General features: G+C 40.9%; 1 protein-coding gene across 1 annotated transcript in view; it reads left to right on the forward strand.

Moving 5' to 3' along the window:
* LOC114641778 (galactose-3-O-sulfotransferase 2-like) overlaps window positions 1–19,463 on the forward strand; it is a 76,675-nt gene that overhangs the window by 21,701 nt on the left and 35,511 nt on the right. The window contains exon 4 of the mRNA XM_051927757.1: window positions 3,833–4,018. Coding sequence (XP_051783717.1) covers window positions 3,833–4,018 — 186 coding nt within the window. The remainder of the gene's footprint in view (window positions 1–3,832; window positions 4,019–19,463) is intronic.

Genomic DNA, 19,463 nt, shown 5'->3' on the forward strand with positions numbered 1-19,463 from the left:
CCTGACGGGGAGCGCATGGCTTACGCTCGAAGGAACTGAAGAGGGTCACTTCTGCAATGCATCTCCAGGGTAGCTGCTGTGACTCGGTACTCGTAAGGCCGAGGACTGGCAGCAGGAGACGAGGGAGCGAGACGAGGCACATCATCCTGCTGGGAACCAGGGACATGCGGTGAGGGGAAGCATCATGAAAAGTAAAAAATAAACACTAATAATGACGGTCTGTGCTATAAATTTATTTTCTGTATGATTCCAATAACTTTGATAATTTTTATAGTCAAAATCGCTGAACTGGAGCATTTCCTGTTCAAATACAGGGGAGAAACTGAGGTGCGGCAGCGACGAGCCTCACCTCACCTCAGACTGCTCTCGCACCTCACACACTGGGTTGATGCCTGCAATTGGCACGTGCCCGTCGCTGTCTCTCTGTATGTCACCAATATAATGTTTGTAGACACACGTTTGTTATACTCCATGACTCTCCACAGTCTGGCTAATATCTTTAATGAATGTTTGTGACATATTCATTCTTGCTGATCGAACACAAAAGCGCAGTGTAAAGGCACAAGGCGAGGCAGACAGTACCGTGACGACCTGAAGGGGGCGCATGTGAGCCCAACAGGTGCTCATGGCTGCTGTTCTTCTACGCTGAGGCTCTAAGCACCAATAAGTAATAAGTGCACTGCAGCGGTCCTCTTATTTTTATTTTTTGTTCAGACTGACTGCCACAATGGAAGATTAAGATTTTTAAAACTAAAGGAAAATAAGGCAGACTTTTACACGTAATTGACGGAGATTTTCGTGGAGAAGGATAGGCGTGTGGACTTCATTTACAAATAACGGGATGACCATAAATGGTTATCGATTTTATAAAAGAAAATGGGATCAGACTAAGAAAAAAACAATCCAATATTTAAAAATTAATTTTGTGAAATTAAATAAAATATTCTTTTGTTTTTCCTTGTTATCCTTATGTTGAACAGTTTGTATTAAAATTGATTAAAGCATCAGAATTAAAAGCTTTTTAAATAAAAGGTCAAAACTGAAATCCTTTTTTATTTTTTTTTTGGTACACCACTCTATACTTTCATTTGTATTGAATGAGTGTGAATTGTGGAATTCCAGCGGCAAATTTAGAACACATAGAAGGTGAGGAGCAAATGCGCTCTCTCCGCTCTCTCTCTCTCGCTGCTATAAATGTAACGTTCTTTCTCAGCCGAATACAGTTAGGTCCATAAATATTTGGACAGAGACAACTTTTTTCTCATTTTGGTTCTGTACATTACTACAATGAATTTGAAATGAAACAACTCAGATGCAGTTGAAGTGCAGACTTTCAGCTTTAATTCAGTGGGGTGAACAAAACGATTGCATAAAAATGTGAGGCAACTAAAGCGTTTTTATAACACAATCCCTTCATTTCAGGGGCTCAAAAGTAATTGGACAATTGACTCAAAGGCTATTTAATGGGCAGGTGTGGTTAAGTCCATCATTATGTCATTATCAAGTAAGCAGATAAAAGGCCTGGAGTTGATTTGAGGTGTGGTGCTTGCATGTGGAAGATTTTGCTGTGAACAGACAACATGCGGTCAAAGGGGCTCTCCATGCAGGTGAAAGAAGCCATCCTTAAGCTGCGAAAACAGAAAAAACCCATCCGAGAAACTGCTACAATATTATGAGTGGCAAAATCTACAGTTTGGTACATCCTGAGAAAGAAAGCAAGCACTGGTGAACTCAGCAATGCAAAAAGACCTGGATGTCCATGGAAGACAACAGTGGTGGATGATCGCAGAATCATTTCCATGGTGAAGAGAAACCCCTTCACATCAGCCAACCAAGTGAACAACACTCTCCAGGGGGTCGGCGTATCGATATCCAAGTCTACCATAAAGAGAAGACTGCATGAAAGTAAATCCAGAGGGTGCACTGCAAGGTGCAAGCCACTAATAAGCCTCAAGAATAGAAAGGCGAGATTGGACTTCGCCAAAGAACATCTAAAAAAGCCAGCACAGTTCTGGAAAAACATTCTTTGGACAGATGAAACCAAGATCAACCTCTACCAGAATGATGGCAAGAAAAAAGTATGGAGAAGGCGTGGAACAGCTCATTATCCAAAGCATAGCACATGATCTGTAAAACACGGTGGAGGGAGGCAGTGTGATGGCTTGGGTGTGCATGGCTGCCAGTGGCACTGGGACACTAGTGTTTATTGATGATGTGACACAGGACAGAAGCAGCCGAATTAATTCTGAGGTGTTCAGAGACATACTGTCTGCTCAAATCCAGCTAAACACAGTCAAACTGATTCATGATACAGATGGACAATGACCCAAAACATACAGCCAAAGCAACCCAGGAGTTTATTAAAGCAAAGAAGTGGAAAATTCTGGAATGGCCAAGTCAGTCACCTGATCTTAACCCAACTGAGCAGGCAGTTCACTTGTTGATGACTAAACTTCAGACAGAAAGGCCCACAAACAAACAGCAACTGAAAGGCCTGGCAGAGCATTAAAAAGGAGGAAACCCAACATCTGGTGATGTCCAGGAGTTCAAGACTTCAGGCTGTCATTGCCAGCAAAGGGTTTTCAACCAAGTATTAGAAATGAACATTTCATTTCCAGTTATTTAATTTGTCCAATTACTTTTGAGCCCCTGAAATGAAGGGATTGTGTTACAAAAATGCTTTAGTTGCCTCACATTTTTATGCAATCGTTTTGTTCACCCCACTGAATTAAAGCTGAAAGTCTGCACTTCAACTGCATCGGAGTTGTTTCATTTAAAATTCATTGTGGTAATGTACAGAACCAAAATGAGAAAAAAGTTGTCAATGTCCAAATATTTATGGACCTAACTGTATGTGCCTTACCTGTGTGTGTGTGTGTAAACCAGTGGTTCTCAATCTGTGGGGTGGGCCCCCCTAGGGGGGCACAAAATAACAAAAATGGGGGGCGTGAAGATGTGAAGAAAAAGAAAACAAGAATCAAAAATATGAAAAATCCATCTATTGAAACCAAAACAAATTAACTTAAACTACACTCTGATACTAGAAAAATAAATATAGAGTTAGATAAATGTCGTTAAAAGTTAAGGATGTATAATAAAATATGCATCTATGATATATCATTAATTAAAAAAGAACAAATTGGTATTAGTGGGCTCCTTTCAAAAAAATGTTAGGGGGGCACGATTAAAACTGTTATGAAAACTCGGGTCGCAAATACTTAAAGGTTGAGAAATGCTGCAATAAATCTTAATTCTGTTGCCTGTCCTGAGACTCAGAGTGCCTTACTTGGGGCTAAGGCTGCCCATGCCTGCCTGCTTCTACATGGTCTGGATAGTGAGCATGGAGCTCTGATCAGGCACTTTCAATGCTGTCCTCTGGAGTCACACAAGTTTTTTACAAAGTTCAATTGAATTCCTTGGAGCACAGTTCCGCTCCAGTAAGTGAGGTGTTTATTCCTGCCTGACACCAGTTGTACAGCACCACGTCAAATGAGAGTGAGGTCCACTTGTTTATCCAGAGTTCAAGAGCAGATGGATGAAACTTCCAACCAGAGTTGTGTTCGATAGGACTTTATCGCCCTAAACTTTTACTTAATATGCCCTTGTACCAAAAACCTGAATGTGCATATGTGAACATCCTCCTATAAACCAGCATGCAGTCTGTTTTGTTAAATAAACATTGAGGATGCACTTCGATTTATTTGTAAACATGGTATATCATGGTTGAAAGAGATTCACTTGTACAATCTCCTCCAATTTGAAATCTGTAGTGGTGTTTTGTGCAGAATAAAATCCTGGATCAAACCTTCTCTTCTTTCTTTGTGTCCTACAGAAAGATGAGAGTCTGGATCTGTTGCAAGATGAAGGTGAAGAAGATCTCCACCACCTTCTTCACTGGGATTATCATTATGTCTCTCTTATTCCTGGCTGTCGGCTTTCACTCCAAGTACCAGGCTCAGACAAATTTCGACCAATGGCTCCACAACAGGCTCGGGTTTGGTCCCCACCCATCCCAGAGGTAAGGACCAGCAACATATGTTTGTCTATAGCTGTTAAATCACAGCTGGTTGCTTCATTTTGAAGGACCTCCGTGGTCACCTTCATCCCATGAATAGAGGACCACTGCTCACTGCTCTGCTTTGGTGCAAATGGAAAATGCAGTGGCCATGTTTAGTCCTAGAAAACAACAAGAGAAACCAGCTGGCCAAAGTTCAGACTTTGCCACTGTGACCACAGACACACTCTACTATGTGTATGGAGAAAGCTGTGCAGCCAACCAAACAAAATGATCACAAAAGTGTGGATAATTATTGAACAGCACTCGTAGTTGCAGAGTTTTGGAGCAAAATAATTAAAGGCATGTGCACTGAGAGTTGTACATCTTTAGGTTGTCATGGACAATGTGCATCAGCAGAGTGGAGAGGTGTGCTTGCTACCAAATAATTCATTCTTCTATTTGATGAGTGGACAACAATGTACACCTTTAAAATACAACATTAAGACTTGAAAGTGTGTTTATTGTTCAATAGGGAACCAGTTCAAATGAGACAGAACTGGAGTAACGTGTGTGTGCGTCAATAAGAGAGTTTATGTGCCAAATGTGTAAGAAGGCCGCTGTAAGAGGCTCTAAAGTTGTAAAGCATAAACTTTGCAGTTTTATGATTGAATCAGATTGGATCGTTAATGGTGTGGGTGCCCAAAAACATGTAACTGCAGGTGCAAATCTTGACATTTTTCTGTAGTCAGAAAGTCAGTTCTTCAAGTGAGAACAGAGAGTGATTCCACATCAAATCCTTTGGTACAGGCTTTAGGTGCTCTATTGGGATTTTGGGTTCGCATTTGTTTCACAATATTGTATAACACTCCTCAGGCTAGATGGTCTTGAGAAGATCTTAATACCTTAATTGATGTACTGAGGTGATTGGCACACCAGAACTTATTTTTAGTTTAGTGCTCTTTATATCGGAGAGGTGTCCTTTATAAATAATAATCCATCCATCCATCCATCCATTATCCAACCCGCTATATCCTAACTAAAGGGTCATGGGGGTCTGCTGGAGCCAATCCCAGCCAACACAGGGTGCAAGGCAGGAAACAAACCCCGGGCAGGGTGCCAGCCCACCGCAGTGCATGCACACACACACCCACACACCAGGCACACACTAAGGACAAGTTAGAATTGCCAATGCACCTAACCTGCATGCCTTGGGACTGTGGGAGGAAACCGGAGTACCCGGAGGAAACCCACGCAGTCACGGGGAGAACATGCAAACTCCACACAGGGAGGACCTGGGAAGTGAATAAATAATAATCTCTCTATATACGGTGCATCCGGAAAGTATTCCCAGCGCATCACTTTTTCCACATTTTGTTATGTTACAGCCTTATTCATTTTTTTCCTCAGAATTCTACACACAACACCCCATAATGACAACGTGAAAAAAGTTCACTTGAGGTTTTTGCAAATTTATTAAAAATAAAAAAATTGACAAAGCACATGTACATAAGTATTCACAGCCTTTGCCATGAAGCTCAAAATTGAGCTCAGGTGCATCCTGTTTCCCCTGATCATCTTTGAGATGTTTCTGCAGCTTTATTGGAGTCCACCTGTGGTAAATTCAGTTGACTGGACATGATTTGGAAGTCAAAGGAATTGTGTGTAGACCTCTGAGACAGGATTGTCTCGCGGCACAAATCTGGGGAAGGTTACAGAAATATTTCTGCTGCTTTGAAGGCCCCAATGAGCACAGTGGCCTCCATCATCCATAAGTGGAAGAAGTTCGAAACCACCAGGACTCTTCCTAGAGCTGGCCGGCCATCTAAACTGAGCAATCGGGGGAGAATGGCCTTAAGTCAGGGAGGTGACCAAGAACCCGATGTTCACTCTGTCAGAGCTCCAGAGGTCCTCTGTGGAGAGAGGAGAACCTTCCAGAAGGACAACCATCTCTGCAGCAATCCACCAATCAGGCCTGTATGGTAGAGTGGCCAGATGGAAGCCACTCCTTAGTAAAAGGCACATGGCAGCCCGCCTGGAGTTTGTCAAAGGCACCTGAAGGATTCTCAGACCATGAGAAAGAAAATTCTCTGGTTTGATGAGACAAAGATTGAACTCTTTGGTGTGATTGCCAAGCGTCATGTTTGGAGGAAACCAGGCACCGCTCATCACCAGGCCAATACCATCCCTACAGTGAAGCATGGTGGTGGCAGCATCATGCTGTGGGGATGTTTTTCAGCGGCAGGAACTGGCAGACTAGTCAGGATAAAGGGAAAGATGACTACAGCAATGTACAGAGACATCCTGGATGAAAACCTGCTCCAAAGCGCTCTTGACCTCAGACTGGGGTGACGGTTCATCTTTCAGCAGGACAACGACCCTAAGCACACAGCCAAGATATCAAAGGAGTGGGTTCAGGACAACTCTGTGAATGTCCTTGAGTGGCCCAGCCAGAGCCCAGACTTGAATCTGATTGAACATCTCTGGAGAGATCTTAAAATGGCTGTGCACCGACGCTTCCCATCCAACCTGATGGAGCTTGAGAGGTGCTGCAAAGAGGAATGGGTGAAACTGGCCAAGGATAGGTGTGCCAAGCTTGTGCCATCATATTCAACAAGACTTGAGGCTGGAATTGCTGCCAAAGGTGCATCGACAAAGTATTGAGCAAAGGCTGTGAATACTTATGGACATGGGATTTCTCAGTTTTTTTATTTTTAATAAATTTGCAAAAATCTCATGTAAACTTTTTTCACATTGTCATTATGGGGTGTTGTGTGTAGAATTCTGAGGAAAAAAATGAATTTAATCCATTTTACCAAAATGTGGAAAAAGTGATGCGCTTTGAATACTTTCCAGATGGACTGTAAGGACACATTTTAATGTCAGATTTTTCACATATAGGCCTACCCAACTTCCATCTATCCATCCATTACCCAACCCGCTATATCCTAAGTACAGGGTCACGGGGGTCTGCTGGAGCCAATCCCAGCCAACACAGGGCTCAAGGCAGGAAACAAACCCCAGGTAGGGCGCCAGCCCACTGCAGGGCACGTGCACACACACACACACCAAACACACACTAGGGACAATTTAGGATCGCCAATACACCTAACCTGCATGTCTTTGGACTGTGGGAGGAAACCCACACAGACACGGGGAGAACATGCAAACTCCACACAGGGAGAACCCGGGAAGCGACCCAGACAGGTCTCATTACTGCGAGGCAGCAGCGTTACCCACTGCGCCACCATGCCGCCCCCTAACCAACTTGTTTTACAAATTTGACAGAATTACTGCAGAAGCTATTGCAATGGAATACATGTGTGTGAATGAGAGGGAGGTCAGTGGAATGGTGAGGATGCAGGGAGTAGAGTTGGTGAAGGTGGATGAGTTTAAATACTTGGGATCAACAGTAGAGAGTAACGGGGATTGTGGAAGAGAGGTGAAGAAGAGAGTGTAGGCAGGGTGGAATGGGTGGAGAAGAGTGTCAGGAGTAATATTTATGACAGACGAGTATCAGCAAGAATGAAAGGGAAGGTTTACATGATGGTAGTGAGACTAGCTACAGTATGTTATATGGGCTGGAGACGGTGGCACTGACCAGAAAGTAGGAGATCCTGCTAAAGTTCGATGAAGGGTTGACCATCTGTTTTGTCAAAGTAGAGTAATATATTACTCAACTTTCCCCTTTTGTATTATTAATATGTAGCCTTTGTCAGAATGCCCCAAATCTCATTGACTTACCACTGTTTATAAGGTATTATAGTATATAACTTCTCCCCACCTTCCCTTCTACATTTATAACCTCAGGCAATTAGGTGTAGTAAAAGACAAGCAGGAGTTAATTTACACTTTAAATTATGTATTATTGATAATATTCATAAATAATAACAATATGCAAAGTACATTTGAATATTGGCAGCCATACAACCTGATAAATGGTGATGTGTAGTTTTAGGCGGCACACAGACTTGTTAGTTACTTAAAATGTTTCTAGTTAAGTCCTCATTTTGTGGTCAGCTTTCGTCAGAACAGGCCACATGCCTGTCTCAATATGGCTGCCGAGCTGTGCTCTTCATTGTGTTGTCCTTTTCAGTTCATGGTGTGAGATGGTCTTTCACCAGTTTGGTAAGAGAGAGACCTGGGTAAAGCAAGCAAATTTATAGGTTTTCTGTCCAACCCCTAAAGCCAATAGGGCATCATAGTACTTAAAAGCTTTTGATACAAGCCAATGGGGGAATAGAACACCTTCACACCTGCCCTCTAAACCATGTGATAAGGTAAAGCTTGGCAGTTAGGCAGCCCCTCCTGTGTGTGTGTGTGTGTGTGTGGGGGGGGGGGGGGGATTGGGATCGACTGGGAATCCTGCAGAGAAATATTATCCAAACTTGTTTGTGGCAATTCCCCCCAATTCTGTTGTAAAATTACAAAGGGACTCAGTCCTAAAAAGGGGGATGGGTTCTTAAACCATCAAACCATTGCTGTTATTATCAATAATGCAACCCTAATATTACATTGCTTTGTCTAAGTTTCAAAAAATTCACATGAGAACACCTTCTATGCAAGTGTTGCTTAATTTTTACCATACGGATGGCAAAATTTTGTTGATGAAGACCTTTATGTTTACTTGTGATGTTTACCCCTAGATATTTAAACTGATCTGCAATGATTAAAGAGACGGTGTCCAATCTAATATTGTGTACTCCAGAATTCACTGGAAAGAGCACACTTTTAATCAAATTAATTCTGAGACGAGAAATCTTTTGAAATTTTGTTAGTGGTGTTAGGACTGCATATAGAGAAATTTTCTGTTCAAGTCCATCTCTGATAATCCCCTATATCTCATAAGCATTTCGACAGTGAACTGCCAGTGGCTTAATGGCGATTGCAAAAAGAAGTGGTGACAAGGGGCACCCTTGTCTGGTACCACGTTCTAGTTTAAAGTAGTCTGAATTAATGTTGTTAAACAAACTGAAGCTTCTGGATTGGTATACAGTAGTTTGATCCATACACAAATGTTCGGGCCAAAACCAAATTTCTCCAATGTAGTGAAAAGGTAGTTCCATTCAATCATATCAAATGCTTTTTGTGCATCCAAGGATATTAATATCTCTGGGGTGTTTGACTTTGCGGGTGAATATATTACATTAAACAGGCGTCGAAGATTGGAAGCTAAGTGTCAGCCTTTAATAAATCCAGTTTGATCTTGTGATATTACCGAAGGCAGCAGTTTCTCCATCCTTCTAGCTAGGACTTTGGAGAGTATCTTAACATCATTATTCAGAAGCAAAATTGGTCTGTATGATGCACATTGTAATAAGTTGTTATTTTGTTTAGGAAAGACAGTGATTAATGCTTGGCAAAAAGTTTGAGGTACAATTTTATTGTTTCTAGCTTCTGCGAATCTTGCTACCAAAAGGGGAGCTAGCTGAGTGGAGAATGTCTTATAAAATTCAACAGGGTAGCCATCAGGGCCCGCTGCTTTCCCACTCTGAAGTAACTTTATAGCATCTAGTAATTCTGATAGCGCCAGAGGTTTATCCAATTCCTCTACACTGAGTATCTATTTGTGGTATCTGTAATGCATCCATAAAACCATTAGATTGGTTTCGTCCGTTTATAGGAGATGGACGTCTGAAGCAGAGCTCTGCTAGCAGCGGCTTTATTTTCCCACGTATTTCATATTATTTAGAGGTATCCTGTATTTAACCCGACCAAGGAACTTCCACTACAATATACAAGCATGAGTAACAAGAAGAAAAGTCAGAAAGAACCGGAAAAGAAACTTAAAGCTGCATCGAAGTCCGGACAGACTTCCGGCCTGTGTGCAAGTGTAAGGTATGGCATCACGGAGACTGACCTAGAACAGGCAGAAGAGTGCGCAGAATTCCTGGGACCCCGCTCCATTGTATCGTCTCCAGTCGAGAGTGAAAATGGGAGCGAAGGCGCAAGTGATACAGGTCGCGAGGGATCGCCGATTTCTGAGGATCATTCGAGACTAGAAAGGGCTCTGCAGGACGTGCTCTCATCTACTCATCGCGAGCCTGTAACAGGAGCTGCATTTTCACTTGCGGAGCACGAAAGCAGAAGCGAACTGTCCGAACTGAAAGAGATGATCGCTACACAGAAAGAGATGATCGCTACACAGTCCACTGCCATAGTTACGGCCATGAAGGAGCTTAAGAAAGATAACACAAATGATCTTAAGAAGGTGGCCACTGAGCTCAAGAAGGATAACAAAGATAAGGAAACGCGTTTATTTGAACGTTTCGACGTGAACTTTAAAGGCATGTTGGAGAAATTAGTGGAACACATTGAAGAAACTAACTCCAAACTGAAAAGGCTTGATGATCATATTAATGACGTTTCAGATCAGCTGGAAGACGTTAAGCAGGGACTCACGGCTCGAGTGGAAACAGCGGAACAAATGGCATCTAACGCCGATGAAAAAGCCACAGCTGCGAACTCGGAATACAAAAAACTTGGAGACAGACTTGTAGCCCTGGAGGATGGGTGCAGAAGAAATAATATAAGAATTGAGGGTATACCTGAGAAACGAGAAAGCTCAAGCCCAGTGAAATTTGCAGTAGAATTACTGTCTAAAATAATTGGAGATGACTTTAAACTCGACAATGAGATAGCCACGGCTTATCGCACAAAGATACCAAGCGCCTTTAAATCTAGGTCTTTTATTGTCTGCTTCGAACGACTAAGATGTAAGCTTGATGTGATGGCACTTCTCAGACACAAGCAAGAGATTATATTCGAAAATAATCTTATTCGTATTTTTCCCGACTTCTCACCATCAACAGCTGCAAAACGCAGATCCTACAACGACATTAAAAGGATGCTACGGGAAGCCGATATCAAATACAGCCTCTTGTATCCTGCCAAACTGAAAGTGGAAGTTCAAGATCGACATTATATTTTCTTCAGCAAAGAAGAAGCTGAAAAAGAATTAAAGAAGCTGTTTCCGACACTTTTTTGAAAGTTAATTAAAATTAAAGAGCCGTATTCTATCAAGGCACGGGAAAGACCTATGATCTGATCGCTGGATCCATGTTTAAAGAGACTGGTATTATAATTATACATCTTATTTTTTTTTTTTTTTTTTTTTTTTTTTGTTTTTAGCTGGACTTTATATGTTATATGTTTATGTTTTAATCAGAGTTATAGAGTTATAGACGTGAGTGTGAAAATGTGGAAGTGATTAAAGTAGGATTCGTTTTATTTATTTATTTTTTTTATTCCTTTTTTTTTTTTTTTTTTTTTATTTATTTTTTTTTATTTTACTATACCTTAAAGTAGACTGTTTAACTTCATACCCTTGGTTTATTGCTTGTTCCACTATTTATAAAATTACCATTATACTATTACAGTATGAATTACCAGGTTTATCCTAGACTAGTTTTTAAAATCACTCCCAGGGTTGTTTTTTTTTTTTTTTTTTTTTTTTTTTTTTTAATCTTAATATCTTAACTTAAAAGCGCTGAAGATTATTTCAAGCTTAAATATTGTTAATGAGAACATTTTCGGCAGATAGTATTAAGGATTTAACTGTAAAAGATATCTCTGTTTTAATTCTGTAACGCCGCTGCAGGGTGGGGTTTGTTTTGTTTTGGACGTGCTCTGTCTCTTCGTATGTCAGAGGACTAGAACATCGCGAAGTGGGGTCTAGCCTCATGTGGGGAGGCAAAATGGGGGGGTGGGGGGATAAAGGGGGGAGAGAAGGAGAGCAGGTTATATTTAATCTATTCTTATAATCCTTATAATTATAAATATCAATGCAGCAACAGGCTAACATGCAACAACTCCTGGGGAATCTTGAAACTAAGATTAAAACTGCCATATTACCAATTAAAACTATAAAATGACATTAAAAACTCAGAATCAATGTCTCCATGATGGGACAGTTAACTTTGTGAGCTGGAATGTTAAAGGCCTGAATCACGAATTAAAGAGAAAGAAAGTATGCTCTCACCTAACAGGCTTAAACGCTAAAATAGTATTCTTACAGGAGACCCACTTACTAACCAAGGATCAGTTCAGATTACAAAAAGACTGGACTGGCCAAATGTTCCATTCTAGCTTTATAAAGAAAACTAGAGGGGTGGGAATTCTCATACATAGAACAGTTCCATTTGTAGCATCAGAGGTAGTGTTGGACCCTGAAGGGAGATATGTGATGGTCATGGGCAACTTATATAACAGTGAAATGATTTTGATAAATGTTTATGCACCCAATGTTGATGATAAGGAATTCATGCAAAATCTATTTGCATCCATTCCCAATGTGAACACTCATAAAATTATAATGGCTGGGGACTTTAATTGTGTTTTAAATCCACTCTTAGATAGGACTCCCGTGACAGGGGGGACGACATCTAATACTGCAAAGATAATTACACAGTTTTTAAATGATCACAACTTATCAGACCCCTGGAGGTTTCTTAACCCAAACTCAAGAACATATTCGTTCTACTCACCAGTGCATTATAGCTACTCAAGAATTGATTATTTTTTTTATAGATAATAATTTCCTGCCTACAATTAAATCATGCAAATATGACACAATTGTTATCTCTGACCATGCCCCTCTAGTCTTGGAGCTAAAATCAATAAGCCCCTCACACTCACCTCGCAGATGGCGTCTTAACCCTCTTTTATTGGCAGACGAGAACTGCACAGAATTTATATCCAAACAAATCAGCTTCTTCCTAGAGACAAACACGTCTACAGAGGTTTCTGCAGGAACACTCTGGGAAACTCTAAAGGCCTTCCTAAGAGGCCAGATTATTTCATATCTTTCCCATAGAAATAAATTAGAAACCAAGAAAGTGTCAGAGCTAAGAAATGAAATTACTAGAATAGATGAAGAACAAGCCAGGCGTCCAAGTGAAGCTCTTCACAGGAAAAGGCAGGCCCTGCATACAGAACTTAACATCTTAACAACTAAAGAAACTGAACAACTTATTTATAAGTCTAGACAGCATTACTATGAACACGGAGAAAAAGCTAATAAGCTTTTAGCTCAACAAATTCATAAACAAGAAGTTCACAATGCAATACCAGTAATCACCAACAAGAATGGAGAAGAAATCATCGACCATAATAAAATAATGCACACATTTAGAGATTACTATAAGTCTTTATATTCCACTGAGCCCAAAGAAGACAATACGCAATCTAATGCATTTCTGGATAATTCACAAATACCACAAATAGATGCTTTAAGTGCTGAGGAACTAGATAAACCTCTAACGCTAACAGAATTACTAGACGCTATAAAGTCACTACAAAGCGGGAAATCATCAGGCCCTGATGGTTACCCCGTAGAGTTTTATAAGAAATTCTCCACTCAGCTAGCTCCACTCTTATTGGTAACATTTACAGAAGCTAAAGACCACCAAATACTACCTCAAACATTTCGACAAGCATTAATCACCGTCTTTCCTAAACAAAATAAGGACTTGTTACAATGTGCATCATACAGACCAATTTCACTCCTGAATAATGATGTTAAGATACTCTCAAAAATCCTAGCTAGAAGGATGGAGAAAGTGCTGCCCTCGGTAATATCACAAGATCAAACTGGATTTATTAAAGGCCGACATCTATCTTCAAATCTCCGACGCTTGTTTAATGTTATATATTCACCAGCAAAATCAAACACCCCAGAGATATTCCTATCATTAGACGCAGAAAAGGCATTTGACATGATCGAATGGAATTACCTTTTCACTGCATTGGAGAAATTTGGGTTTGGCCCGAATATTTGTGCTTGGATTAAACTACTGTATACCAGTCCAGAAGCTTCAGTTTGTATTAATAAAATTTGCTCAGACTACTTTAAACTAGAACGTGGTACCAGACAAGGATGTCCCTTGTCGCCACTGTTGTTTGCAATCGCTATTGAACCACTGGCGGTTCACTGCCGAAATTCTCATCAGATAAAGGGGATTGTCAGAGAAGGACTGGGACAGAAAATTTCTTTATATGCAGATGATATGGTCTTATATATATCGGACCCAGAAAACACTGTCCCTGCTGTTTTAACAGCACTAACAGAATTTCAAAAGATTGTATATATCAGACCCACAAAATACTGTGCCTGCAGTCCTAACACCACTAACAAAATTTCAAAAGATTTCTCGTCTCAGAATTAATTTGATTAAAAGTGTGCTCTTTCCAGTGAACTCACAAGCATATAATAATAAATTAGACACCCTACCTTTTACCATAGCAGATCAGTTTAAATACCTAGGGGTAAATATCACAAGTAAACATAAAGCTCTTTATCAACAAAATTTTGGCGTCTGTATGGAAAAAATTAAACAAGACTTGCATAGATGGTCAACCCTTCATCTCACTCTAGCCGGAAGAATTAACATCGTTAAGATGAATATCCTTCCTAAACTTCTCTTTTTATTTCAAAACATTTCAATATATATCAATAAATCGTTTTTTAAACAGTTAGATTCAATAATAACCTCATTCATTTGGAACTCAAAACACCCACGTATCCGAAGAGCGACCCTACAAAGACCTCAGGCAGAAGGTGGCATGGCTTTACCTAATTTTCAGTTTTATTACTGGGCAGCAAACATACAAGCCATAAAAACCTGGACACAAATAAATGCACATACACAGGCTTGGTCTGCAATAGAAGTAAAATCCTGTAGTACTTCTTTATATTCCCTGCTCTGCTCTCCAATAAATGAAAGTTATCGCAAATATACTAATAACCCAATTGTGCTTTACTCACTCAGAATATGGAACCAAATTAGGAAGCATTTTAAGATGGGAAATCTTTTATCAGTGGCACCTCTGCAAGGGAACCACCTCTTTCAACCTTCGCAAGTATATCCAGTTTTTAATACCTGGAAAAGTTTTGGGATTAAAATGCTCAGAGATCTTTATATAGACAACATATTTACATCTTTTGAACAATTACGTTCAAAATTTAACCTCCCAGCTACACATTTCTTTTACTATCTTCAAATTAGAAATTTTGTTAAACAGAAATTGCCCGATTTCCCCCACCTTGCACCCTCCACAATGCTGGAAAAAATACTGCTCAATTCCGAGGAAACAAACACTATTTCCGCAATATATAAAATCTTATTAGAGGCCCTACCTTTCAAAGATCCAAGAGGACATTGGGAAGAAGATCTCTTAATCAATATATCAGAAAAGGAGTGGAAGGTAGCAAAGCAGAGAATTCACTCGAGTTCTATATGCGCAAAGCATAGAATTATTCAACTAAAAATTATATATCGAGCTCATCTGTCTCGCTTAAAACTGTCCAAAATGTGTCCAGGGCAGGATCCAACCTGCGAGCGCTGCAACCAAGCTTCCGCCTCACTGGGTCACATGTTCTGGGCCTGCACCAAACTAACATCATTTTGGACAAAAATTTTTAAGTGCCTCTCAGACAGCCTTAGTATCACAATCCCTCCTAACCCACTAACAGCTGTGTTTGGTGTCCTTCCAGATGGACTTGAATTGGAGAAGGACAAACAAATGGTGATTGCATTCACTACACTCTTGGCACGCAGACTTATTTTGTTAAATTGGAAGAATCCTAATTCTCCTCTTATAAGTCAGTGGGAAACTGATGTTTTATATTATTTGAAATTGGAAAAAATCAAATTTTCAGTTAGAGGATCTGTACAAAATTTTTTCAAAACTTGGCAGGATTTAATCAATATTATTTTAGAATAAGAGAATTACTATTATTGCATTTAACTCCCTTCTCCATCTCTTATTTATATAGATATTTACTTCTCCCCTTCTTTTGTCTAATGTTGCCTTATTAAAAAGCTTAAAGCAATTTTCCCTTAGCTAAGCTCTCCTTCTCAGGGGTGGGGTTTGATTTGTCTTCAAATTTGTTGGGTTATAAATTGATCTGTTTGTATGGAATGATTACAATGAAAATTAATAAAATAAAAATATAAAAAAAAAAAAAAAAAAAAAAAACCATTAGATTGTGTGTTGTCTTATTTAAACTCAGTAGAATATAAGGATTTATAGTAGTCTCTAAAATCTGCCTCTGGTCTGCTTATGATTCTAAGGATTAATAAAATAACAGTGGGAGGTCGAACTTTTAGTTACAGGGCTCCTAAACTGTGGAATGGTCTGCCTGCTACTGTAAGAGATGTCAGTAGTTATATGCATGCACCTACTGTCACTTTGATTTATGACCTTTAAGCCCCGCCCCCTTCGGACGGTTAGACCGGAAGTCCGGCCCCCTTTGCTCTGATTGGTGGATTTGAAGGATGTGCCCCTTTACTCCGATTGGTGGATTTGATGGATGTGTCCCGCCCCTACACCTGTTTGCCCCCCACCACCTGTTTAACCCCTCCTTGATCCCGCCCCTTAACCACCTGATTGTTGGATTTAACAGTTGGGTACCCCTTCCTTGAACCCACCCCATCCACCTGTATGCCCCCGGAAACTGTCAAGAGCAGCCCCCCCTTCTCCCAAAGACAAGTCCAGGCCTGTTGGTGGTTCACTGCTCTCGAAGACACATACACACAGCTCCTAGGCATCAGGTTGTGGCATGACCTTTAGACTCATCTCGGAGCGTCCGAAGTGAAAATTGACCTTACCTTGCGGACTGCCGCTTGTAAAACAGATGGCAACGAACATTAAGCGTGTCGATTAAAATGATTGTAAATATTTGTTATCATAAAGCACTTCCAAATTCCACTCAATCTTTGACAAGCTAAGGGTATGTGGAAGGTGAGAGTTTTTACAGATCCTAGGTAACAGAATGTGTCCTGACCTTTAAACTCATCTCGGAGCGTCCGACGTGAAAATTGGCCTTACCTTGCGGAATGCCGCTTGTTAAACAGATGAGACATTAAGCATGTCGGTTAAAATGATTGTAAACATTTGCTATCAGAAAGAATTTCCAAATTCCGCTGTAACCGTTTGTTTTCTGTACGGAACAGTCAGTCAGTTTTTTTAAAACTCTGAGGTAACGAAACATTTTTACTTGATAAATGCTCATTTGGATAGCCGGTTGGAGACAGCCTCCAAGGATGAACAGGGACCAGGAGCTTAATACAACTGTGTTTTCATTCCTCTAAATGAAAGGTACTTATTTTAATACATCTTAGTAGCCCCAAAGCCCGGATGATTTTTTAGAAGTATCCAGTGTATTGTTGAATAAGGGGGTAAATGAATAGTATAAGATGTACCGGGATGTATGAGATTATATTTTGATACACAGGGAACTTGAGAACCGGCTATCTGTTTTATTTACGTCTTTAAAAAGATTGTATGCATTTTTCTTTATCCGCTTCCCCCCCCCCCCAAACGTCAGGTATCTTTGTAAAGCGGTCCAATAAAGTTTTACTTTTGCCTCGGAGTTCAAGTCGCCGCGTTCGAGTATGAATTTCATTTGTTTATTCAGTTCCATTTCGGTAGCCTTGTGTTTTCGAATCACATCTTGAGCGTGTATTCATATTTATCCTCTCGAACCTAATAAGCTAGTAATGAAAAGAATGCTGCGGTGGGTTGGCACCCTGCCCGGGATTGGTTCCCTGCCTTGTGCCCTGTGTTGGCTGGGATTGGCTCCAGCAGACCCCCGTGACCCTGTGTTCGGATTCAGCGGGTTGGAAAATGGATGGATGGATGGATGGATGAAAAGAATGGCCGTGCTTATGAGGACTTTTTAATTTTTGCTTAGCTCATTTCTATAACATAGGAGCCTTTTGACAAAGGAGAACTTTGTAAATACACTAGGGCATTTAAACGGAGCTTTATAAGAAAGCAGGTTTCAAACTTAGCCTGGTTTTGTACGAGCATTTAAAAAGCACAAAATGTTGATATTTACTATCTACTCAAAAACTAAAGACCCTTTTTAAAATGCTTTAGGCTTGCAACGTGTTTGAGCGTCAGAGCGCTCGAGCGACAACGCGCTCGTGCGTGCGTGAGCTTGGGCACGCGCTGGCGTCCGAAGCTTTCATTCATTGCGTTAAATGTATTTATTTTAATACCTTCTAGATTTCCAAAGTCCGGGTGACTTGTAAACGTATCCAGTGTATTGTTGAATAAGGGGTAAACGTATCCAGTGTATTGTTGAATAAGGGGTAAATGAATAGTATAAGATGTACCGGGATGTATGCGATTATATCTTGATACACAGGGAACCTGAGACCCGGCTGTCTGTTGTTATTTACCTCTTTAAAAAGTTTGTATACATTTTTCTGTAGTATCTGTTTCTTTATCCGCTTTTTTTTTCACAAACGTCAGGTATCTTTGTAAAGCGGTCGAATAAAGTTTTACTTTTGCCTCGGCGTTCAAGTCGCCGCGTTCGAGTATGAATTTCATTTGTTTTCGAAGCACATCTTGCGCGTGTATTCATATTTATCCTCTCGAACCTAATAAATTAGTAATGAAAAGAATGGCCGTGCTTATGAGAACTTTTTAAATTTTTTGCTTAGCTCGTTTCTATAACTTAGGAGCCTTTTGACAAAGGAGAACTTTGTAAATTCACTAGGGCATTTAAATGGAGCTTTATAAGAAAGCAGGTTTCAAACTTAGCCTGGTTTTGTACGTGCATTTAAAAGCACAAACTGTTGATATGTTCCGTCTACTCAAAAACTAAAATTATTTCTTTCTATTAACACAGGGGATAATTAGAAAACATTTTACTATGCCACATGACTGTGCAGGTAGAAATGAAGTCTGAAAGAGTAAACTTATAACGCGGCTAAGAGAAGAGGCCTGATAGTGTAGTAGGGTCATTCCTGTAGCAGTATGGCCTATAAAAACAAATTAATGACTATATGGTATAGCGGGTCCGCGGCTTCAAATAAAAAAAGGCCGGGTTTTAAATCCGTATAGCCGTGCCGTTCTCCGTGGGCGCGATTGCGGGGAGTTAATGGGGTGGTTGGAGCGAGTCGCACCTGCACGTGTGGGTGCGATCGTTCTCGATTGCCTCATTGGCTTCCTGCGGTGTGTGAGTGAGGCGCGCGGGGGTGTATATATACGGGTCGACACCAGGATGGAGGGATAGATAAATGGAAGGATGGAGAGAGAGAGAGAGAGAGAGAGAGAGACCGACCGACCGACCGACCGACCGACCGAGACCGAGACCGAGACCCCCGCGCGCCCGTCCGTCTGTCTGTCTAAGCACTTAAGCAGGAGGATCTGGCCACCTGAAAAGAGGAAACCGAACGAGCTGCGGCCCCGTGAAGGAACGTTAGTTGGTGGCGCTCTAGAGGCTAGTTCGCCCCACTGAAAATTCGAGTGAGTGGGATGAGCAGGGCAAGTGTCCTCCCGAGGGATCTGAGGAGCGACTGCGGGAGCACGAAAGATGAAGGGAGGAGCACCGACCTCGGACGGCACGGCAGTGACGTCAGTAAGGAGGCCATGACGGAGGTTGGCCGAAGGAGCTCGTGGCTGTTGGGTCTCCGCCAGCTGAGGGAGCAATGGGTGAGCCGGGGAGAAAGAGAGA

Source organism: Erpetoichthys calabaricus, chromosome 5, assembly GCF_900747795.2.
Source record: "Erpetoichthys calabaricus chromosome 5, fErpCal1.3, whole genome shotgun sequence".
NCBI lineage: Eukaryota > Metazoa > Chordata > Cladistia > Polypteriformes > Polypteridae > Erpetoichthys > Erpetoichthys calabaricus.